General features: G+C 42.9%; 1 protein-coding gene across 9 annotated transcripts in view; it reads left to right on the plus strand.

Moving 5' to 3' along the window:
• Window positions 1-24,765, plus strand: part of MEF2A (myocyte enhancer factor 2A) — an 84,345-nt gene that overhangs the window by 4,438 nt on the left and 55,142 nt on the right. For all 9 annotated transcript variants that reach the window (XM_053272231.1, XM_053272234.1, XM_053272235.1 and 6 more), the window contains exon 2: window positions 20,165-20,353. In XM_053272231.1, coding sequence (XP_053128206.1) covers window positions 20,300-20,353 — 54 coding nt within the window. In that variant the 5' untranslated portion in view covers window positions 20,165-20,299. The remainder of the gene's footprint in view (window positions 1-20,164; window positions 20,354-24,765) is intronic.

The following is a 24,765-nucleotide window of genomic DNA, read 5'->3' on the forward strand; positions in this document are numbered from 1 at the left end:
TGGCCCAGTGTGGAGATATGCTCAGTAACATTTCTAATTTAGGCTTATGTGGAACATCTCAATTTAGATTTTGCAAGTTTGAGGATCTTGTTTTAAAAACCATACTTCAGTTAGTATCATTTTTTTCAAAGCAATCATGTTACTGGTTCTAGGGATTTAACTTGATTTAATTTGAAAATAGCTTAATTTGAAGAAGAAGAAGAAGAAAGGCAACATTTTCAGCTGCAATCTAGCATGCAGTTCTGTCCTAAATCACTACCTTTCATAGTATATATGAGACTAATTGGTAGCGATATACAGTATGTGCTGTTGGGTGCTAGATTTGGCATTCCAGTCAAACTAATCATGCTTTTTATGTTTGAAACTGGTACATTGTTGCTACTAACTTTAGTTACATTTTTATATCTTTCTGTCGTCACTGAGCCACAATTGTGCATAGTTGTATTCATCAACTTGTTCAGTACTTGAGGAAACAAGGGGACACTATGCTGATTTGGACAGTTATCCACATTCACATTAGAGAGCCAGCATGGTGTAGTGGTTAGAGTGCTGGACTGGGACCGGAGAGACCCGAGTTCAAATCCCCATTCAGCCATGATACTTGCTGGGTAACTCTGGGCCAGTCACTTCTCTCTCAGCCTAACCTACTTCACAGGGTTGTTGTGAGGAGAAACTTAAGTATGTAGTACTGTGGGCTCTTTGGAGGAAGAGTGGGATATAAAATGTTGTTGTTGTTGATGATGATGATGATGATGATAAAATAGATTCATGTAGAAAGTTCAGATAACAGGAAGTCTGGCCTCCCTCCCAGCAGGCATTGGGAGCAGGATCCCTGGTTCCTTTCTGGTCTTGCTCCTGACCAGATGCATGAACTGGAGCTCCTGCTCCCATTCCATATGGCCTCCAGTTTTTTCCTCCTAATTTTCTCCTCCTCTCTGCATTTCTGTGGTGTGGGGAACTTAATTTTTTGTCTCATTTCTTTAATCTCCTTCTCTTGCTTTCCTGCCAAAAAAACAAAACACACTTTTTAAAATTTCTGATCTGCCCGTAATTTCCACCCTCTCCTTTTCCCTCTGCCTCACGGAACCTTCCCAGACAGGATATTTTGGCTGGTTCTCTCTCTGAGGGACCTGCCTCTGAGGAGAGGAGCTGGGCCCGTGCTCAGCTAGGGCTTCCAAGAAGTGCCTCCATCATTTGGCCTCTCCTTAGCACTAGCAGCCAGGGTGCGAAAACACAAGGGTGGGAAGGGCAAAGCCAAGAGTGAAGGCCAGACCTAAGCAGAAGGGAACCTGGCACAGTGAGTGCCTGCTAATTCAAGCCATTTACAGCAGCTCATGGCTCCTGCAGGTGATGGGGAGAGCCAGAGCAACCTGCCCTTTCACCCCTGCTCCAGCCTTCTGCTCCAAGTGAATAGGTGGCTGCCTTTTGTGCTTCCACTGCCATCTGCACTGGGCCCAACACTGATTCCACCACCAGTCCACAGATTCCTATCCTGGAACCATAGCAGGGTCCTTAACACACCTGTGCGTGGCCTCCTCCTATATGTCTTTCTAAGGCTCCTCTCCCAAAGTCCTTTTTCAATTACACCTGCACACAGAGTTTTCAAACTGGGCGTGCTCATGGCACAGAAGGAATTCATCATTGTCCAACTAGACTCTCTGGTCCTGGGAACCAATCCTACCTTTCTCCCCAAAGTCAATTCTCCCTTTCATCACGCTGGAATGCTAACCCATCTCCCTTCTGGCCATCTGAAGGGCACCGTGAGGAATGTCTGTGGCATAAGCTTGATGTGTGTAGGGCTCTGTGCATATATATTTGTGAAACCCGGGAATTGCATAGGTCCAACTCCCTTCTTAAATTTCTCTTCACCCTAGCTCCCTGGGTTCTAAGGTAGCCAAGGCCAGCTTCGCACACCGGATCAAAGTGTGCACTACCGTGGCATACCAAGCACTGACCCTTCCATCACTGCTCATTCAACACTTAGTTCATCCACTAGAGCTGCCTTCTCTGCACACGCTCTGTTTAGTGAGATGAAAGACAGCTATCTGGTCTTTCATCTCTCCCTTTATCAGGTCTATAAAATAAATGCCTTTGTCTCAGTACAAGCTACTTCTGGCCACACAGTGTTATGGCAGGTAGTCACAGCCTGATCCACTCCCTCCCACATTTTACTGCTCTGGCATCTCCCATTGTTACTGATGACCTCCTACACTGTGTGAGAAACATTGGACTTACTGTGAATGGTTTGTTCTACACATTGTATGGAGGTCATCCAGCCCACCCGTGGATCAAGCAAAGGTTCACTGGTATTTCAGGTTTCTGTCTCTCTCTCTCTTTTTTTTTTTGGTACCTCTCCATGTACACTCTACTGCAGAGCCATGACAGTTCTGGAAATGGGGATCCTGCTCCCAGTGCCTGCTGGGAGGGAGGCCGGACTTCCTGTTAGCTGATCCTTCTACCTGAATCTAAGCTGTCTACCAGGAGCAAGTAGAGGATGATAATCCATTGTAACTAATGACCTCTGTAATTGTAGAAAGAACAATTCATGGCAAGTCCATTGTTGCTTTCTGCTTTGTGTTTAGCCTATATAGTTCCAAAAGGTTCCAAAAAAGTGACCAGCTGAGATTCCCTTTTTAAGAGACTGCATTGTCCAAAGGATCTTTAGGAGCAGCATATTGATCTCCTCAGTTCTTCTAACCCTTTATTTCATAAGCCATTTTAGTGTGGTATTGACTGACCCAATGGCAATGCTAAGAGTCTAAATTCCTTTTATTACTTAGCCAAGAGGTTGCAAACTGAAACCAGTACGGACATTCTGAACCATTCAGTTTTGATCTGCTAGAACAGGTGGGCAAACTCGGCCCCTCCAGCTGCTGATGAACTACAACTTGCATAGCCCCCAAAATTGTGGCTGGGGGTGATGGGAGTTGTAGTTCAGCAACAGCTGGAGGGCCGAGCTTGCTCACCCCTGTGCTAGATCATAACTGGTGGCTAGCGTACATATCTGTAGTACAATGCATGGATGAGGGAATGACTTGTACAATAAGCTTTCTGGCTGCCTGAATGTAAATGTGTTTACTAAGAATTATTCTAACATTAATACATAGGTATATATTGCCTGTGGGTTGTATTCAGGAGAGAAGTAGACTTCTGCTTATGCAACAAACAGTAAATGCTCACTTCTCACTGTTGCCCCCCTGTAAATGTGTTACAGTATTTGGTTTGAGGAATCTCTCCAAAGCATTCTAGGCTGGGGATTGGAGACAGGACCTTCTCGAGATGGTGGACCAGAGGCAGGATTTTTCGGTTGTGACCCCTTGGCTTTGGAATACCTTCCCAGATGTACTTTGCCATGCTCCTTCCCTCTGGGTTTTTAGGAAACAATTGAAAACCCACCTCTTTTTAGAGAGGCTTTTTAGTTGTTGTTGCTCCAGTATGTTTTAAATCTGTAAATCCTGATTTTTAACTCTTGACCAGTTTTTAAACAAATTGTGTTAATTTTGCATGGCTTAATCTGTTTTGTTGTCTTTGTGAGTTGCTCCGAGCAGTATTGTACAGAAACAGCAAAATATAAATAAAGGGGCACAGGGGGATACAGTGAGAGGTGGAAACTGGTGGGGAATGGAGACGCTGCTTTGCACAAGAGGAAGTGCTTTTCCGCTTGTCCAAGTCCCCTTGAGAATCAGCCCCATCTCTTTGGGCTTGTCTGCCTGAGCTCTTACTAGAGTACAGCTTGAACCAGCCCTAGAGCGCACTGTCATCCACATGAGTGCACACAAGTGGCCATGTGCTACAGAACAAATTGTTAAAGAGTGCTACTACTGAGTGGGAGAAGTTGTACCTCTGCAACTGTCAAAGTATTCTGACATTCCAGCTCTGGCTGCCTGACCTTCTGGCTTTGAAAATGAGTGAGGGAGTTCCCAGTGTTTGGGGATTATACTGGGGTCAAGGAAGAGAAAGAACCTAGTGCTCTGGGCATCGCCATCACACTGAAGAGCAAGTGGCTAGGAGCTAGTTAGTTGTGTATAGTATTCGCTCTAGTTTTTTTCCATCTATGTGAAGAATGAGTTTTGTTCTGGGCAGGAGTATCAAGGCAGTGTGTGCGCACATGCATTCAGAATGGGGCCTTCCAGATTTGGCCTGAGTGGCATCTAAAATTAACTGAGCGGACATTCAGAAACTTGTGAGTGTGCGCACATGCACACACTTTAGCGGGAACACACTGGTCATGTACAGCACTGCTTTCATGTGTTCTCTGCAGGTCCTTGCCTTGGAAAAAAGTTGCTGTGGAAGTGTGCTAACTCTATGCTTGAAAAGGCCTGCATATTGAAGTTTGTCTCATAGTGGTTTAGAAGAAATTGCACTAAATTATGCCATCGGTTGAGTAGGATGACTGAATATGTTGCTGAAAAATGCAGTTTGAATTGAAGCGATACCCACAGCTTTTCATGTAGTCGGGCTGTTTTCATGACCATTAATTGGATAGGAGAAGCCTCCCACCCACATTTGAGAGCTGTCAACTCTCTTGTCTTCTGCTCATGTGTGAGTTAAAAACGAGGTAAGAAGTGCCAGCAGTGATCGTGTGCTAAGTGGCAGCTGTGTCCGAGGGCTTGTCTTCCTACCTTATTAAAGATCTGGGTACAGCTGCTGGATAGGACGAAGCCCTCGAACCCAGTTGCTGTTTAGCACATGATCTCTGCTGGCGCCTCCGACCTTGTCCTTAACGCACGAGCAGAAAACGGGAGCATACACAGCTCCCAAACTTGGGTAGTAGGCTTCTCCTACCCTATTCATAATTGTGTGACCCAGCTTGCTATGTGTAAATCTATAAAACTGCCGTTAGCTGATATATCTTGCTGCATCTGTTGGCTGTAGCTTAATTCACTTGTGACTTTGCTGAACGGCTTGAATACTCATCCCTGTTCTTTACCCACGCTGTCACCTCGTTCCATCTTCTCAAAGTGTAAACTATTGTAGCTGGCTTGTTACAAGATATTATTACTTCCTAAGTAGTTTGCTTTAAATAAGACTTCCTGAAATGTTCTACGTGTGGATGACTGTCTAATTTGGAACTGTGTCTGGCATAGTATCCAATGAATGAGTAAATTATAGCAGCAGTCAAAAATAAATGCCGAACCACAGCAGCCTTATTCCTCCGCCTACTATGCCGTGTACTGTGGGAGAACTAATAATAATTTCGGTTTTCTCTTTGGGTAACTTAGTATTTCATTCAGTTCATTCTCATCTGCGCCTTTACAAACGAAAGCTATTTTGAGATGCTAGGTCTTATTTAGTATTGGATAAATCTGCTACTTTGGTTTTGCCTATTTATCTATGGTGGGAATTTAGAAAGTGTTGTGGCATTGGCTTTTGGTGGCTATTCAAGAATACTTAATAAAGGACTACATATATACACTCTGTGTGTATGTGTGAGAGAAATAAACAAATAAAGAAAATTTAAGGTATGTGCAGGGGTAGATGCCGCTGGTGAGGGTCACAGGTTACAATGATGATCTTGGATGGGTATCATGAGGTGAAATTACAGTGATGGGGTTTAGTTTGCAGTGGCTGATGGTACTGGCAAATGTGACAGCTGAAAACCTACTGCCTTCATTTGTTTCATTTTTGGTCATGTTACATTGCTCTCACTTGGAATTTTATAGAGGTTGCGCCATTTACCTTTTGAAAAGGTGATGAATCCATCAGATATATTGTAGATAAAATTGCAGGCTTCAACCATAATGGCCTTAAGGGTACTGCATCCTTTACACTGTTGGATAGTTGAACTTTAGTGGCATTGTCTGTGTAACCCATAAACGTTAGAAGCACCCTCCTTGGTAAATTTGGACTTGGTCTGTCTTCTGAGCCTATGTAGCAGCCTGTTGCTTGGATACGCTTAGCTTCCTGTTTGTGAGTCAAGTCCTCGGCTGGGGTTTCTGTTGCTCAGTTGTAATAGTGTTGCACAGTTGTGATCATGGAAATCGGATTCTAAACTACTTCATACTGTATTGCGGGGAGGGTGTGTATCCTCCACAAGCCAGAGAAAAGGGAAGAGAGGTTTTGCTTTAGAATAAACCACAGTTCTGTGTTGCATCCAAATTTAGGGGAATGGTGGCATGTTGTCCTAGTTTGAAAGACCACAGAATATATTGCAAAATCTTCAAGTCCAGAAGTAGCATGGACATGTGGTTCTTTCGAAAGCAAAATCTTTCACTCTTCTTGGTGGATGAAGTAGGAGGAGAGGGGACTGCATGAGCCTGCAAGGGGGCCAACTTAGTTACGATGATGATCTAAACTGTTAGAAGTCAGTCCTTCATAGTTTTCTGTCTTCTGAGATTAGCTGGCATGGCCACCACCTCATCCCCTATTACTGGATGTGGTATCTTCCCAGTTGATCAGCAGTGTGAATGGCTGTAGTACTAGGCCAGCTAGTGCTTGGGGGTGCTTTACAAAGTTACAAAGCCTCTGCCTAGAAGAAGGCTGGTTTTGGTGTGTTTTTCCATAGGAACATAGGGAGCTGTCTTATATCTTATTGGACCTGGGTCCATCTAGCTCAACATTGTCTACAGTGACTGGCAGCAGCTCTTCAAGGTTTCAGGCGGGAGTCTTTCTCAGCCCTCCCTGGGGCTTTCTTCATGCTCTACCACTGAGCTGTGGCCCCATTCCTGTATGACCAATCACATGACGGAATGACTAATTGCAGGTCATTGATATGTCACAAATGACCAATACAGGTACGTGCATTCAAGTGGGCCACTAGTCAAAACGTGTGTGGCTACCTGGTTTTTTCTTTTCTCTCCAACCCCCCCCCCCCACACACACTTTTGGCTGGGAATATTTGCAAAACTGGTGTCTAGACTTCATTTATTTCTGTTTTTGAGTCACCTTTTCAGTGAGCAATGTGGTATACAATATACATGTTCTAAATAAATATGTTTTCAGGCAATAGCATGGGATGTGATGAAGCTCTCTCGCTAAACAGACCAGGATCTGGTCCATGCCTGAATGAGAAATGTCCTGAGATCTCTGTGTATGCTGCCTTGAGTTCTGCCTTTCTTTAGTGGGATATAAATTTAAGATGGAAAACAGAAGGAAGTGCTGTTTCAGAGTCAGTTTATTAGTCTTCATTCATATGATGCATTTCTATCATGTCAGTGCATTTCTGCTACATGTGTCAGCAAAGATAATGACTTGAGGTTACTGAATTTTTATTTGCATGTGTAACTGGTCATCTGAGAAATACACTAAACATGGTGATTATTTTGGTAGCTTAAACTAATACATAAGTTGAGGAATTTTGTGATACATCTACAGTGCAAACTGTGCATCCTTTGCCTTGCATAGGAGGAATGTTGTCTAAGGTGGCCTTCCTCCATTGGTTTATTCAGACAGAGGTCAACAAATTGACTTGTTGTTGTCACTATGATAAATGATGCTTTCTCCCCACCCTCGCCCAGTGACTGTGAAGCTGAGCATTACAGGAATTAGGCTGTGTTCTTCTCCTTAACTGGTAGTTGGGAAGGAAGGTGGAGGATTTTGCCCACTTTCCTCTTAGCTTGGCAGGTGCATTGGGACTGGTCCCCACAACTGCCCTGCAGTTTGGAGGTGCTCCAAATGTCTTTGAAGCTCAGTGTGATGTCAGTGAAGATCCTTTCTCTTGAGGAAGGGCATGGTAACTGATGACAAGTTGTCGCTGGCCAATGAATTTGACGACTCCTAGATTTCTCTGTGTGTGGTCTAAAAAAGGCTTATTGGAAGTATGTTCCATTAAAGTCATTTGGAGTTGCTTCAAAGCAGGTATGTTGGGCTGGGGTATGAATATATATTTTCTGGAAGAAAGTAACTTTTTGGTTTATATGTGTGTGAGGGTAAGTCTTGGTAAGATTAAGTAATATTGGTCCTCTTTCATGGCTACATAGGGGTATTCTGCCCTATTTAGACAGAATGTTTAGTGGCAATTCATAGCTTCTGTAGTACCTTGTCCTTGTAAACTGTTTGTGAAGAGTGTTCTAGAACATTGCATTGGGAACATCCATTTCAGTGGTCAGTTTATAGTACCCCAGTGTGGTATAACTGTACATAATGCATTAATGCACACAGAATAGATCTGTACATGCAACTCTAGTGAAAATAGAAAAAAAGGTGTTTCTTACAAGGTTTTAAGCAGATGGTAGTTTAGATTGAATGGAATTAATTGATGAAAATGCCTAGATTGTTTCAAAAAATGACATTGAAATCTGCTAGCATTGACTTCTCACCTAAGCAGAGTGCTTTATGTGGGCTGGTTGGCTGCATTCTTGTAACGTGATTGTGGACTTCCACTTTGGTTTTAAAAAACTGCTTGCATTGGATGGCTGCCTCCAGTACATAAGTGAATATATATATTTACACTATTCCCTTCCATTTTGCCACTTTTTCTAAGTTTGTGACTGTGTTCTACTCTTGGGCATTCAGTTTTTATTCAGGACTTCTCCATGGTGTGCAGAATTTCCCGCATATTCAACCATAGAACATGGACCTTCCATGGTGTGCTTGTGCCCACTGGCTCACATTGTGAAGTCTTGCATTTTGGCATGCTTGTTTTGGCATGAAATGAATATGTCGAGATACCCTAGCAATTAAGTTGAAATAGAGATAATAGGATACAAATGTCTGACACTCCAACTTTTGGGGGAAAATGGAGGTGTAGGTAGTATGAGCAGTAGATGATATGAGAGGGATGTTAACAACACACTCTCTGAAGTCAAAGGACGGTTGAGTGTGGTGTTGACATCAGTTTCTTGAGCACATTGGATCAATCTCTCTTTTAAAGGTAAGAGCACTTTATTTCAGGCAAGGATCCAAGATTGTTAGGAGCCTTTCAAGTTGGTTACGCATCCTGCACTGAGGAGATGAGATAGATATTTGATCATTTTGTGCTGTGAAGGTCTAAAAAACTCATTCCAATACCTTGGTTCTAAACATTTATTCTTCACTGCCTGCCTGCAGTGCTGGCACAGTGCCATGGTCTGTGATGTTACTGGTCCAGTAGTTAAGCAGATTTTAAGACTGGCCCATGACCTGTTAACAACCAGAATTGAACCCAGAGCAATATCATCCAAATCTGTCTTGATGAATATTTTATTTGCGGCCCACTTAAAACTCAATATCTGAATGACTTCAGTAAGTTTTGCTGAAATTGCTGGCAACTAAATATATTGTGGGAAGGAACTGATGTGCGTTTCCACTTACAGTTTTGAACACAGTCACAGGTGCAGTTCCAGCTGCATCTTGGACAGATTATTACTTACCACATGTTGTCGTGTGGTTTCAAGTTGTCAATTCCTGTTTGAATCTTTGCTCTTTCAAGAGAATAAATTAGAGAAATGTTATGAGTGCACCCTGTGCATAACTTTGCCTTTCTGGGTATATGCATACCTTAAAGCTTTCACATTTCTACTTTAAAAGTATTTTAGAAAATAGCAGATCTTTCTAGTAGCAGTTCTTATACTTTTGGGATAGGACGTCTGTAGGCACAAAAATCCATCTTCATTATCTGCATGGTGTCGGAATAATTTGGTGTGTGTGTGTGTGCTCCCATCGAAGGCTGAGTAATCTTCACAACAGTGTCTTCCAGGGACAGCTGTGTATTTGTCAGAGAGCTGCCTTTTGATATAGTAAGCTTTTGAATACTTTCTAAACAAGTCTGTCTTGTTAACTTGAAAGTTTTATGTTTCTCCTTCTGTAATAGCAATTTCTCACTAGCTGAGAAATATTTCCAGCATTGATTTGGGAAGTGCATGATGTAATCCTAAGAGATTGCTGTGATCTCCTAATGATAAGCAAGACCTCCCTTTAGGGTTTGGTATGGCTTGGTAATTGCCTGAGGCACAGTGGACCCTAATGAACGATTTGGCTTCTTCTGATCTAAAGTCACTGTGGAATGGACTAGTACATCAAGAGCCAAGTAGTTTCAGCTGGACTCTTAATTATTTAACTGCCATTTCACCCCAAGTAGCAATTTATTGTTACTCTGTGAACCACCCAGAGAACAATTGCTATGGGGAATCCCACAAGGCTTTCCCCCATGAAAAATATTCACTCCCAATTTACCATAAGATAAATTACCTTGGTTGGCATTACCTTTTTCTCAAAAGTGGTCAGGGTATCCTTTTAAGGATAGTGTACTGTCCTTATCCATCTTTTCATAATCTGTTTATTAAGACATGTACAGGAGACACACAAAAGAGAATAAATGTCCTTTTAACTAGGAGAAACATCAGTCCTATTCTGTTCCCACACCCACAAAATACAGATTCTACAGTGTTGCTTTTCGGCTTCTGGAGACTACCAGTTTTGATGGCTACAGGCTATCTCCAGGGCAGAGGCAGGAAGCCTCTGGATTCCAACTGTAGGGGAGCAACAGTAGGAGAAAGGCCGTGCCTTCAGCTCCAGGTCTGTGAGCATCCCAGAGGCATATCTGGTTGACCACTGTGGGAACCAGGGTGCTGGACTAGATAGGCCTTGGGCCTGATCCAGCAAAGCTCGTATTAATGTCCTTATGGCATGCACCCCATGCTGGATGAGAACTGCAGCTCCCTTTCATGCTACAGTCGGATATTATTTGGCAGGCATATTCTCATGGATGCCATTTTTGTTTTTCATTTGGTTGGCAAAATGTTCATTTTACATCTGATCATATGCCTCTAACAGCCTTAGAATGGTAAACAGTGGTCCCTCTAATTTTGTTCATCTGTGTGCGGAATGAGTTTTTGTTCTGGGTGGCAGTATCAAGGCAGTGCGTGTGCGTGCACTTGCATTCAGAGTGGGGCCTTCCTAATTCAGCCTGAGCGGGATCTAAGATTAACTAGACAGACATCAGAAAACTTGTGAGTGTGCGCATGCCTTAGAGGGAACAGTGGTAGTGAACAAAACATGCAATCTAATCAACATGATACAGTCAATCAAAACTTGAAGGGTGGGGTGAAGAGGTAAAGCATGACAAACCCAGGAAAGCAGCAGATTTCAGGACAACACGACTTGAGCCAGTCAGTCTAACCTTGCCTAATGTGACATTTGGGGCAGCACCCTATCGGATGACCTAAACAGGGAGGTTGGTATAGCAGGAGGTGTCCCATAGAATCTAGACCCAGGCTCTAAATCAGTGATCTTCACTATTTTTCAAGCTGGGGCTACTTTGGACTTTGAAGCCAACGGCTCTCTGCACCAGGCCAGATGGCCCGGCTATCCAAGGCCAACCAAGGCTCCACAGCACTGTGGTATCATTAGGTTTTTTGTCAGCCGTTCCCTGCTACAGTACAATATTATTCTTCTTTCTCACTCTCTATAATACTGCACTTTGCTCAGTGCTGGGAGGACCCTGTAATAGCGCTCAGGAATAAATTATTTTTGGGGGCCCACTGCTGGTCCCTGGCTTACAGTGAAGAACACTGTTCTGAACTGTGCCTGGTCTTTCAGCACAAGTGTTATCTTCCCTCTGGCCAAGTCCTACCAACAGGTGGGTTGCCCCATTCTGAACCCATGGAAGTTTCCAGGCAGCCTTCATGGGCACTCTCACACTGAACACACTGTAGCAGTCCCACTTGAAAGTTACCAAGGCATGCAGAATGGCAAAAGTTGCATATTTTATAGATGATACGTCTAAGTAGTACTAATTAGTATGGGAAGGGAAAACTCCAAGGGAGCTGTGGTCAAGACCAGATGCAGCTGCAGAACCACATGAGAAGCGATTAACTAGTAGAAAGGCAAGAATGCTAAAACTTCAGTTATTGCTCTTCAGTAGGAAGTGACGTTGACAGACATTTCACTGTCCATGGATTCAGAGCAGTGTGTGCACAGACTTAGTGTTTTTCTCCTGTCTCATAGAAATAATTGTGAGTAACAGCATTAAGGCATGCTTGTGTCCTCTAACCCACCCACCCCTTTTTGTGCTGATGCTGGTGAAATTGTAGACCAGTGTGGCTGGCATTTCAGCTGTTGCTAGCCAATCATTAAAACTGCTTCAGCTGCTATAGGTCTTCAAGCAAGCAGATTGTGAAAGAGTTGGGAAGTGCTGCTAGCCAAAAGCCCTAAAGTAGTTTTCACATTTTTCGTATGGATCAGATTTACAGTAGCCTCTAGCCTGCAGTGCAGCCCCACTACCATCATTTGGTTGTGTCTCTCAAAAAGCCTTGTTTTTAGGAAAAACACTGATTATCTTGCAGGCTATAAAGTTGCTTAACTGTACATTCAATAACCTGTGGATTTCGAGCTACAAAACTCAATTTCTGGCATTGTCTGTAAGAAGCTGACAGCTCCATTCTTAATTACCTAATTTGCACCCTTAATAAAAAGTGCACAAGATGCTTGCGTTAGGGGAAGATGGATGAGACTGTGGGAAGTGCACACAGATTTTCCATTTCCCCCTTTATATCCATTGTGCTGCCTGCAAATGTACATAGGTGGGCTGGAGGACTGAGTTGGGAGCAGGGAGAGCCATATTCTGTTTAAATCCTTGGTGCATGTATATTGCAGCTCTGTGGATTGTGTTTCCACTATCCTAATTAATTGGAGACTTAAATTGTTGGGCCAAGATGACTTAATGGGATGTCTGCTAAAAACATTTTATTGTTCAGTTTATTACCAAAAAGTGATTACAAGTTGCCTGGAATTTGTTGTTGCTGAAATTGTATGCAGCTGAAATCAAGGCTTGACGTTTCTGTTTGGCCACACACTCTCCAAACAGGCAGCAGCCATGTTAGCTCTGCTCTGATATCATGGCTGCTGTCTTGCTTTGGGGCTGGTCATTCTGAATATTGAATGAAGTTTCCCGCAGTAATCTGTCCAAAAACAACTGTTGATTTTGAAACATTCAAGGAGGTACAAGTACTATATTGTACCATTGTGCAAAAAAAAAAAAAAAAAGGCACACTGGGAGGGAAATTGTGCATGTACCTAGAGGAAAGAAGCAATGGAAAACTTGGGTAGATGCAATGAGAAGAGAAAAAGTGTTCAATGGGAAATCCATATTGTTGCTGTGTCAGGACCACTTCAATGTGAGTACAAGTTAAACAATTTCTTACTCTCCAATATTATATTTATATATTTTTCTGCCCCTTTTCTTAAAAAAATAAAAATTCGGGGGGAGCACCAGTGTAGAGAAGTGTGTGTGTAGGGTGGGGGAGGGAGGGAGGTTTGAACATTTTCAAAGGAGTGGAGATAAGGAGAGTGACGGCCACAAGGTTAGTATTAGAACTAGTTCAATAATTCAAAAAGCCTCACTTCCCCCCAAAATTGCCCTCTTATATGGCATGCTAGTATAAGGGGGAATTATTCTTATTTGACATTTCTCTGCCTTTGAAGGGTGGGGGGTTAAGCAACTGTGTGGAGAAGCAGGGGTCAACAGTGCCAGTTTCCTGTTGTGTTTGTCTTTTGCCCTAGTAACAGCTGAGAAGAATTTCTGTCAGGGCTGGTGAAATCTGCCCCCCCCCATCCCCAGAAAGGAGAAATCTCTTGAAAATAAAGGGCAGCCATTGTTACATTTGAATGATTTAACTCTGATCTCTGAGATAGATTGGATCTATCACATAGGCCTCAAATGCTTAGCAGTGTTAGTGTTGCTGCTTCTGTACACAGTGAGCTCTTCCTTCATCTTGTTGCATTTTGTTCATTTACCATCCTTGTATGGTAGATAAAGTTGCAGGTAGGTAAAATTGCACCAGTTGGTTGCCTGGCTGTCATACTTAAAAGTCCCGGCCCCTCTGGACCTTACAAGGAACTTAGCAGCCCCTTCTGCTTATGAAGTACAAGTTTGGAGGCTTGTGCAAGCCACATAGGAGCACTGAGGCCTAGCAGTTCTGAGGTAGAATGAAGGAAGAGGCCACTGTTACAACTAAGGAGCCAAAGCCTACTGTATGTGATTGAGCCAGTTTCCCTGTTTATCTCAGAGACATGAGTTAAACTACTCAAGTTAGTAAGGCTGCCCTTTTTATTTTCAAGAGTTTTCTCATTCCCAGGGGGCAGATTACACCAGCCGTGACAGAAACAGAAGACCTTGTGGTCTTCACTCCCATCATCACTCAAATGTTGTTCTCATTGCCAGAAATTTGTGATCATGCAGGAATCTACAAATGATAGATTTCCTGAATTTCCTCTTACAAATTCTTTTCCAGTCATTTTCAATCATTAGCACAAAACAAATCCGCCCACGTATCAGAAGGCTGCAGGGAGGTTGAGCAGTGTTGATGTCATAATCACCTCACCCAATGGGAGAGCGTGTTTGCTCTGCCAGGGAAATGTGGATCTTTAAACAATGTTTTTAAACAAACTACTTCATGTAGGATGAAAAAAATCACAACACTGTCTAATGGTGAGCTGCTTAAAGAATTAATACTACTAAAAATGCTATATGAGATTTAGAAGACATCCCCACTGTATGTATATCATCTGGAGTGATTTGTAGATTGCGGTCTTATACAGGATTAAAAATGGACCACTGTTCAGAGAAACCAATTTAATGTATACAAATGCCTGTTTCTGAAGGTGAGCCAATTTATTTCTTCTAGCAGAGAATTTTTTTAAAGGTCAGTGTAAGTAAGTAAAGTAGGCTCAGCACCTCTCTCTCTTTCATTCGCCCATCCCCAGGCCTTTACAAATGGTTTAGATTTATCTTTTGTATTTGGAATATAAGAATTGAGACACATTGTCCTCTGGTTGTGCCTTTGTATCCCAGCTTAGGTTGTAAAATGCCACTACACTACTTTGTGATCTGGCTTCTTTCAGAAACTTAATACTGCCCTTTCCAGTTGACTGAAGAGAAATTACACTAGTGATCTTGCTTGACCATTAATGAAAAGTAAAGAAAAGCTTTTTAATTATAACAGTGCTCCAGCTGAGGATCTCAAAGAAAGGTGAATCTTATTTCAAGAGGACAATGTATTGTGGGTGTATTCTCTTCTCTGAGGCTGATGGCATTGATAAAAGACAAGCAAAGCTTCAAACTGACTTGGCTAATGTTGCTTGTGGGCAAACAATTCTCACACTGACAGTTTCACGTCTCTGCATAAGGAATAGTTTTAAATAGTACTTGGATCAGCACATTCAAAAGGAAAATCTTGTCTGATAACTCAATACCAGATATGTTAGCACAGGGGTAGGCAACTTTGGCTTTCCAGCTGCTGTTGAACTACAACTCCCATCATCCCCAGCCATTGTGGCTGGGGATGATGGGAGTTGTAGTTCAACAGCTGGAGATCCAAGGTCGCTTAATGCCATGTTAACATTTAATAGCATGCCTTGAACAAATTCGATGGCATATACATAGTCGTCTTAGTCAATATTCCATTTTGATTTTAAAAAAAATTAATTTGGCCCTTAGATTTTAAACCTCAGTTTAGGACCGCCTTCTTGTTTCACATGTAGCATTTAGGTGCTGTACGTGCTCTAGAAATCATAAATATTATGTATCTGAGGTTGTGTGCACTCTATAAATGTTTGCTTTCTGTAAAAACAAGGACATGCTTTTTACAGCTCAGTCACCCAGGATGTAATTGATGACTTTTTGAAATTATGCTGCTACCTATTTGAAAAAGAGCATAAACATAGTGACTACAGTTATGTGTGTCAAGGCATTTGGTCAGTCTAAGCAGTGAGATTATCCTCTGGTTGCATCTGTGACCTCAGCCATGGACTTCTGCTGGTTGTGAAATCTTCTGAATGCCACAGAAGAAAATGATTCTGACACTTTGTCTGAGCCTAGTGGGATGTGCGTGCAGTCAGCATCTAATGCATTTGGTACAGGCAGCGACTCCTGTTCTCAAGAGTTACTGCTGTTCTCAGTTGCTTTGGGCTTAATGTGGTACTCATTGGAATCTTGATCCTCGGTACTTGCAAGAACATTTCTGACAGAGGAACATACTTCACACTAAACAGGAGATCACGTTTGCTGAAAGAAATGTACACATTCTCTTTTTTCTTTCAGTGTTTATAGTGGGGTGTGCTGCTTGTATCTAGAGGGTAAATAGAACTAATTCTGTTACTGGCACCACTTTTGTTAACTGACACAAACCTGTGCTGTCCTAGTTTTCTATTTTCTTCAGCATTTCGCACACAAACTTGTTTCTTCTGCTCCACAATCATTTCTCTCTCAGATGACATTGTACCTCCTTTATCTGTCACCTGCACCCATGCCTTTTTCAATGCTACAGTCCATGTTTTTCAGGATCACCCCATTCACAGGACTTTGTGCCACGTCTCACCCTGCAGACATGGAAAGAGACAATATTAAAGAAGATGCCTCTGATCATATATAGGTGTCCCTCATCACCCCTGACTAGCCACAGCCTGCTTCTCAACAGGAAGGCAAAACTTGCTTTATGAAACCTCAGCACACTCCAGATGCCATGCACTAAGGAAAGACAAAGATACCCTTCTAGTTAAGTTGGCTGCTGGTCGACTATACAGTCTGTAGTTACTTCCAAGAGGGGAGAAGTGATCCCTGCATTTCATTCCTAATACATGGTTAAGGAATCTGAATTATGAATGTATTCTTGATTTTAAAAATCTCAGTAAAGTTCATTGCTAATAAACATTTGTTATTTGTTACCAAGATACCGTGAATTCAAGGAGTGTGACAAAGGAGTTGGGGTAGAACAGCAGTAGCAAGTGATGTGGATGAAGCTTGAGGAGGTAACAGTTTCCCTGCATTAGTCCTGTATAAGAGTTAGCCTCATAGTGGTGTCTCCAAAGGAAGGGAGTGAAGGGCAGAGCTGGCAAGAGTACAAGCTCTTCAGTGCCTTTTAAACTGTCTCTCTGTGTGCTAAAACACTCCCTCCTTACCCCCAAATACAAAATTTATTGGCCTAAATATTGTCTCTTTATATCGTGGGACAGGTTATATTCAGAAAGTGACCAGCTAAATTTAATATGAGCTTTGGAAGGTTTCAGTACTTGTACAGGACTTGGTTAAATCAAGCTCTTGTCTGTCTCCCTACGTGGATGTTAATGAGTGCGGCTACTGTTACGGGAAGGGATCTTTTGCCATGGAAAGATACAAAACTACTTTGGAAATAGTAAGGGTGCCCCCCCCCCGCCCCAAATAAGACTTCATTATTTGTACTTGCAGCATATTTAGCACCAGTGCCTTAGTTGATTATGGTTTCTTGACAGCTGACTGGTTTCAAGGCTACAAATTGAATTGTGCAGTAGGTATTGAAGACACAAGCGTCTGCCGTTTCTGTAGTGTATACCATACCTATTCCTGACTTGTATAATTAGTCTCTGGATGCAAGAAACTCTCCCAAAAATGTATGAAATGGATGGTTTTGAAATAGCTTGCATAAGTGGTAATCCTGCTCATTCACCAGTAGTACTGCCTTCCTAAGTGTAACCTGCCCCATGATGTAACAGGACAGCATTGTTCCAAGGGCATATTTATATTCTTTAAGCTGCATTTTATCCTCTGAGTCAAGGATAACATTTTTATAACTTGTTCTGTCTCTTGGGCCCTGGACTTGATATTGTGGAATAAGGCAAACCTGGACGTCTGAGGAATTTTCAAACAGCATCTCTTGCTCCACTGGTGATGATCTTGTCCATGGTCTAATGCTGCCTCAAAATGTCATGGCTGTATCCTCAGTTGAGGGTGAATAGAATGTGAAACGCAGTCTGTGACTAATCTCCTCTTGCTGTCACTGCTTATTAACTCTGAGATGGTTTGTGGCATGCTTGCACTACTTTCCTACACGTGGCTGCGAGGGGAGGACGTTTTGTGACAGCTGGCCTTGAATTAGGTGTAAGTTTCAGTAAGCCCCTTTCTTTATGGGAAAATCCTAGAAGATGGCAACTCCTCCTGGTTTTTTCCTGTTACGTTCTCCTCCCCAGTAGATACAGCAGCTGAAATCCCAACCTTCAGTATTTCTACTCCTGGGGTAGCTTTGACAGACTTGTGCTGTTCTCTGAATTCTCTGTCTTCAGGAGTATAGATCTCTGTTCATGCTCAAAATTGGTAGTTGGAATAGGCAACTTCCAGTAGATGGGGCTGAGAAAATCTTATACTGTGAGAGTTTGACTCTGTATAACAGCCCCTGCAAGTCTTTGCCTGGCAGCTTACGGAAGCTGTGAGTGCCGCTTCTTGCTGCCGGTCCTCAGTGTCTCCATTCTGTGCTGTTTGCTCTCTTTTGTATACTTGCCTGTAGTTTGTCCTTGAAGACCTGGGAGGTTTCTGCTCCAGCTCGTATCTTTACAAGGCCAGACATATTTTCGGAGTATTTTTAATTGGTGGCAGGGAGGCAGGTGCCTTGATTCTGTTATTGAGATGTAAATAACACACACACACACACATGCATGCCTAAGAACAGGGTCTTCTCAGTGATTGCCCCTGGGCTGTGGAATTCATTTGCAGTAGTGTGGCTCCCTATCTCCCAGCCTTCCGGAGGAATCTGAAGGCCGCCTTTTTAAAATAGGCATTTGTCCAGTGAGTGGGCCCTGCCCCCTTCCGTCCCGGATCTCTATCGTAGCTGTGTGTTTTGTGTTAGCAGTTTGTTTTTAATTGAAGTTTAATTGCTGTTTTTCTTGTTGTTAACTATCCTGCGGTCTTCTGAAAAAGGGCAGTATAAATATAAATAATGAATACAATTATATGCGTTGCATTCCACACCTGCTCTTTCATCTAGGGGCTTGTTGGTTAATACAGTACATGATGCCAAAAACAAACCCACACCCACCCTTTTCAGAAAACAATGGCACATACACTTTTCAAAGTGTTGCTCACATGCCTACGCATGCATGCAAGCTCTAGAGTTTGCAAGTCTTTCTTTCCACATATGTGGACATTTGATAAGGCTACGTTTTGGAAAGATTTGCAAGTAATAAAGTGTTGGATTGGTAATTGGCTTGTTAGTGATGTGTGAAAACTTGCAAGTTTTTCAGTAATTAATATAACCTTGAATTTCTCAGCTACTTGTCAGTCTGTATGTTCCTGTGAAATAGTCTTTTGGGAAAATGGGAGTGCAGTATGGAGAAGTCTCAGAATGGATTTATTTTTAAACAGCATTCAAAAGACACTAGCTCTTAAATATGAGATGCTGCTTTGTATGCTTGAGCCTTCAGGGAGAGGACTAGGCAAAGTAGCTTGAATAGAACAAGACCTCCCAAATCCCGCTAGTTCCAGTTTGTTTTAATTCCTTGATACAAAATATTAGGTTCCATCACATCTGTGATGAAATTGACCTGCTGGATACTTTAAGCATGTCAGTGTACTGCATATACCGTAAGGGAATTTCACCTGAAAGTACTTCAGAAACACTTTCATGATACATTTTCTGCTCAGGAGGTATGACTATGTTGTGGTGGTCATAAAATCGCTTTAGTAGAACAAAATTATTGCAATTCAAAGACTCCCAGGAAATCAAACAGGTACTCCTGACATCTGTGCACTTGGAATCATTAGGTGATGGAATGCAGACCATGACATGACTTCTTTGGTTGAACTGCATGGACTAGTGATCTTTGCTATTTTTCAAGCAGGGGCCACTTCGGCAAAAACAACAACACCATTCATTGTGATAGTCATTTGCCACTGTGCTGACCTCTGTGAGTGCTGCACTTCTCCCAGTATCGGGGTGGCTTTAAGAGAAACAGAGCCTTGTTAAGCCCTCAAGGGCTTACAAGGGCCTCCATCTTACAAGGTGCGCACAGACTGCTGGGAAGTGTAGTCCTTCCCAGCACTTTCCTCCTATGGGGAAAGCCCAGGAAAAGACTAAACATTCCAGTGCTCCATGTGCACCTTCCAAGATGGTGCTGGGGCTTGAGGAGTCCATTTCCCTTAAAGAAGCTACACCAAAGCTGGAGAATATGCAGTGTTGTACAATGCCAGGGTAGCTGTGCAGAGCAGGTGTTGCACAGGAATAATAATTACTCAGGGAGCCGCGCTTAGGGCCATTAGGAGCCGCCGCCACTGGCTCCTGGGCCTTGCTTTGAAGAACGCTGTCGCAGACTGACTTCACAGCGCGAATGCTTTGAGCAGGGTATAGTGAAAGCTTCATATGACCTATTTCACAGAATGTCAGGCTGATGAGGGAGGAGACTGGTTTGTCTTCCTCATGACTTGAAATGTGTAAACATTGGTGATGTGAAATATATACTCTTGACAACAGAAACTTGATTTTAAGATGTTCTTCCATTCTAGGTTTTGGAACACAGTGCATGGTGTTGCGTGCAAGCTTTAGTCGTGGAAGAGAACTGCCTACCATGTGCTAGGATCTGAAGTTTGTGGATTCTTTTACTTGTGTGCTTCTGGATTATAAAGAAGGAAACATTGAAAATGGGGAGGAAGAAAATACAGATCACAAGAATAATGGATGAACGGAACAGACAGGTGAGAAAGACGATATCTCCTAGAGCTTGCTTAACTAATTTATTTTGGCTTGTTTTAGTTTAAATCAGCAATTAGTGTTGTTCTAAAATTGCTATGAATGAAATATTCAGCAAAGGTTGTCGTGTCCTTTTGTGTGACCTGGTGTGTGATGAGACCTTTTTTGATGAGAGAAAGGCAAATTCCATGCTCAGAATTATTAGGAAAGGGATTGAAAATAAAACTGCTAATACCATAATGCCCTCATACAAATCTATGGTGCAGCCACAGTTCTGGCCACTATATTGCAAAAGGGACATTATGGAACTGGGAAAAGTGCAAAATAGGGCAACCAAGACAATTAGGCCTGGAGCACCTTCTACAGGCCTCTTATGAGGCAAGGCTACACTACCTCCAGCTTTTTAGTTTAGAAAAAAGGCAACTAAGGGGAGACATGAAAGCAGTCTATAAAATGATACATGTGAGAGAGGAAGAAAAAACTCTCTATCCACACAACACTAAAACCAGGGGTCACCCCATGACACAGATTGCTGGGAAATTCAGGACCAATAAAAGGAAGCACTTTTTCACACAGTGCATAATTAACCTATGGAATTCTCTGCCAGGGAATGTGGTGGTGGCCACCAGCTTGGACAGCTTTAAAGGGGGCTTAGACAAATTCATGGAGGACAGGTCTATCAGTGGCAACTAGTCTGACAGCTATGATATCCATTCTTGGAGGCAAGATACCTCTGAATACCAGTTGCAGAGGACCAACAGCAGTAGAGAGGGCATGCCTTCCATCTCTTGCCTGAGGGCTTCCCAGAAGCATCCGGTGGACCACTGTGGGAAACAGAATGCAGGACTAGGTAGGCCTTGGACCTGATTCAGCAGGGCTGTTCTTCTGTCTTGTTCCCAAATAAACTCCTAGTGGCATTAATCACATCTGTTTTCCCTCCCTCCCTCCACTCTTTTGTGTTGACAGAGCAGATGTAGTCATTTAGTTGTGGATAATTCTTTGCTTCAGGAAAAAACAAAGATACCAATTTAAAGCTTTTAAAACAGTTGTGACAATATCGACATAGGAAATTGCCTTCTATGGAGTCAGACCATTGGTCCATCTAAACACTGACTGGCAGCAGCTCTCCAAGGTTTCAGGCAGGAGTCTTTCCTAGCTCTACCTGGAGATGCTGCCAGGGATTGAACCTGGGACCTTCTGCATGCAAACTGATGCTCTACCTCTGAGCTACAGGTCCATCCCCTAAAGGGGAATATTTTACAGCAGACAGTGCTCTCACGTAGTTGCCTATCTAAATGCAAACCAAGGCAAAATCTGCTTAGCAAAGGGTACAGTTCATACTTGTTACTGCAAGATCAGCTCTCCACCCCCAAACAAACCCACTTGTATCTATCTAAAATCATACATATATTTTGGATGCTATAAACTCCAGCTTTACATATACACTGATGGAATCTGAGCTGTTGGTGACTGACCAGGAGAGGGGGGAGAGAGAAAGGCGGTGGCGGGCGGGGGGAGAGAAAAGCCGCGGCGGCAGGCAGATGGGGGCGAGGAAAAGCGGCAGCAGGGGCCTTCTTGGCTGCCCGCCGCCAGCTCGGTGTGGGGAGAGGAACGGGAGGGGAGGAGGGCTGGAGAGTGCAGGCTGGAGGGAAGGGGAAAGGAGAGACCAGGGCAGGAGGAAGAGGGAGGGGGAAACAGCTGGGCCCCAAAACGCTGCAGAGATGCTCTGTGCAGGGTTGGCTAGTAATATGTAAATCTTACATGCTTTCTTTGCTAGTGGTTCTGAAATAACTTAAACGAATAAAACTGGTTGGCTATGTTTCCCTTTTTAATCTTGAGAAGTGGAGTGGTGCTGTCCTTTTACAACCTGATCTGACTAAGGACACATTGAGGGAAGTCTTAGAACATTTCCCTTCAGATAGGATTATACCTAAACTCAATATGCTAGACACAAAGTAACTGATACTCTGGGGGATTATAATTAACATGAGACTGCCATTGTAGTGGTAATTAGGAACTCTTATCTGCTTGAATGAGCTGTAGGCCATTTATATAACTGAGCTAGACTGAATAAAGGATTGTAAACTAGCTATCAAACAGACCCAATGTCAGCATCATCAAATGTTGTCCTTTTTTATCGGTAAAAGAGATAGAGAACTTATTTACCTTTTCACATGGATGTAGTATATTAAAGCATTAAGCAAACGGGAAACGAGCATTTTAGAAGCTGTCTAAACATGGCTTGCCCTTCAGAAGTGCATCGCGGTGGAGTCATTTCAATCATGTCTGTGTTGGTGGACATCAAGGTGGTGATGTGCTAGATCAGGGCTGCTCAACTTCGGCTCTGCTGTGGATATGGGCCTACAAGTCCCATGATCCCTGACTACTAGCCACTGTGGCTGGGGATTATGGGAGGACCATAATCCTCCTTGTAGCTGGAGGATCATCTACCATCTATTGCCCTGCTCTAGATGATACAAAATAAGTATGCCAGACTCTAGTACTACTTAGATGGACCTACCCCTACAAGGTTTCTTACTGATAAGCTTTTGGAGTTGGTAGCTGTAATTATTCCCATGAGCTACGAATTCTTAAATCTGAATTCTGTTGTTATAAAATTTTCAAGGATAAGACATAAGACTTTTCACTGCCTACTTTGGATATGTTGTTTCAGCAAAAGCTTGTGTTGTAGCACTTTTAAAAACTAACTCATGTATTGCAGTGTTGACTTTCTGATAAATAAGCTTTTCTTATGCGTCGAGGTAGAATGTAGTCTATGAAGGTTTATGCTACAATAAATGTTAAAACCCATGAGTTAGTGATTGTGGAAGAACGTTCCTTTGGATTGGGTACAGGGGGCATAGGGAGGTTGGCGGCGGCCCTGAGATGTCAGAAGCATGCGAACACAGGGGGTGTGGTTGACACTGGGGCATGGATATGTGGACCCTGGTCCTTTCCTAACTGCCCATCCAGAGCTTTGTTTACTGGCTCGGTGCTCCTCTCCTCTCCCTGCTCAGAGCACATCCATCTCTGCCAGACAAGGGAGAGAAAAGAAGCAGCCAGCCAGCCTCCAAAGTGTGGGAGTCACATGTGCTGAGCAATGCATGGATATAGAAATGGAGGAGACATACATCTTGCAAATTTGTGTGTAGTGAGATGGAAGGGAGAAAACAGGAAAAGGACGAAGTAACTGCAAGAGCCAAGCGTCCCAAGTGACAGGATTATAAGCAGCACATGGGAGAGGCATCTTGCAAACCATTTTTGTTTGCACAGATGCCTTCCCCGCTCTACAGTTCCACTTTCAGAAATGGTGGGGGTGGAGTCTGCTCCATCTCCAAAGGCTAGGCCTGTAACCTGTCTGGAGATGGTTCCCTTAAGGCCCCTGGGGAAGAAGCAAAATGTGATGGGGCGAGCATGTTGTGTTGTACTGCTTCTTCTCTTTGTCTTCACCCCCAAATGGGATTTTGCACAAAATCCAGAGCTATCAAAGACTTGACGTTGACCAACTTGGCCTTTAACTTTTTGAGTTTTATGGCTTATTCTCTTGAGCCTGTCCCAATCAACTGTACCTACAGTAATATGGCTTTAAAAAACGTTTGTGTCATAAACTATTTTTCTGCAAATGGAACATGCTCCTTTTTAATGAAAATTGGCAAAAGTACCTAGAGCATTCCCACAATTAGTCCTTGATACACAACAAATGTAAGCCAGCATCCAGTTTTTGCTTGGAGAGATTGCTCTGTCCTAACGCATGTAACCTAATGGAAAAACCAATTCCATCTGTCCTTAGAGCAGCGCTACTGGTGCATTGACCTAATTGTAAAGTTCATTATCTGAATTGCATAAAATTGAACGGAGGGTGGGGGTGGGGCTAAGTCTTGTGATGATGCTCACTTAACTTAGCAGAATCTTCTTGGTCTTGGAAGATATCTTATGTTCATATTTTTTAAAAAATTGTTTCTACAATCCCAAATGCCAGACTCCTTTTCACTGAGTGACTCCAACTTGGGAGTGGTCGGGGAATTGATAGCCTATTAAGAATTTGAGTATGATATTAACTGGCCTTCAGGCTGCTGGCAGAATATTATAATTGGCTTGGAATATGTGGGAAGAACTTGTCTTTGCCAGAGGCAGGTGGACAGAGATTCTCTTTAGAATCCCTCTTTAGAGCAGCTAATCATTCATCTCATTCACCTCTGTCATTTTCTTTGGGCGGCCTAAATTAGGCAGATTCTAGGAGTGTTGTAGATCAGACTTGCTTTAGCACTGCTTTGGCAAGTCAAAATGTTTTTCCTAGTGACTGTGTCTGGTAGACAAGACTCTTCCCCATTGCACCATGTGTCATAGAAAGATCTCCTCTAGTAAATGTATTCCTAAAAGGGCTGTATGAAATTGCTTTTTTTGGATATAAGCCAAA

This window comes from Hemicordylus capensis, chromosome 10, assembly GCF_027244095.1.
Source record: "Hemicordylus capensis ecotype Gifberg chromosome 10, rHemCap1.1.pri, whole genome shotgun sequence".
Taxonomy (NCBI): Eukaryota; Metazoa; Chordata; class Lepidosauria; order Squamata; family Cordylidae; genus Hemicordylus; species Hemicordylus capensis.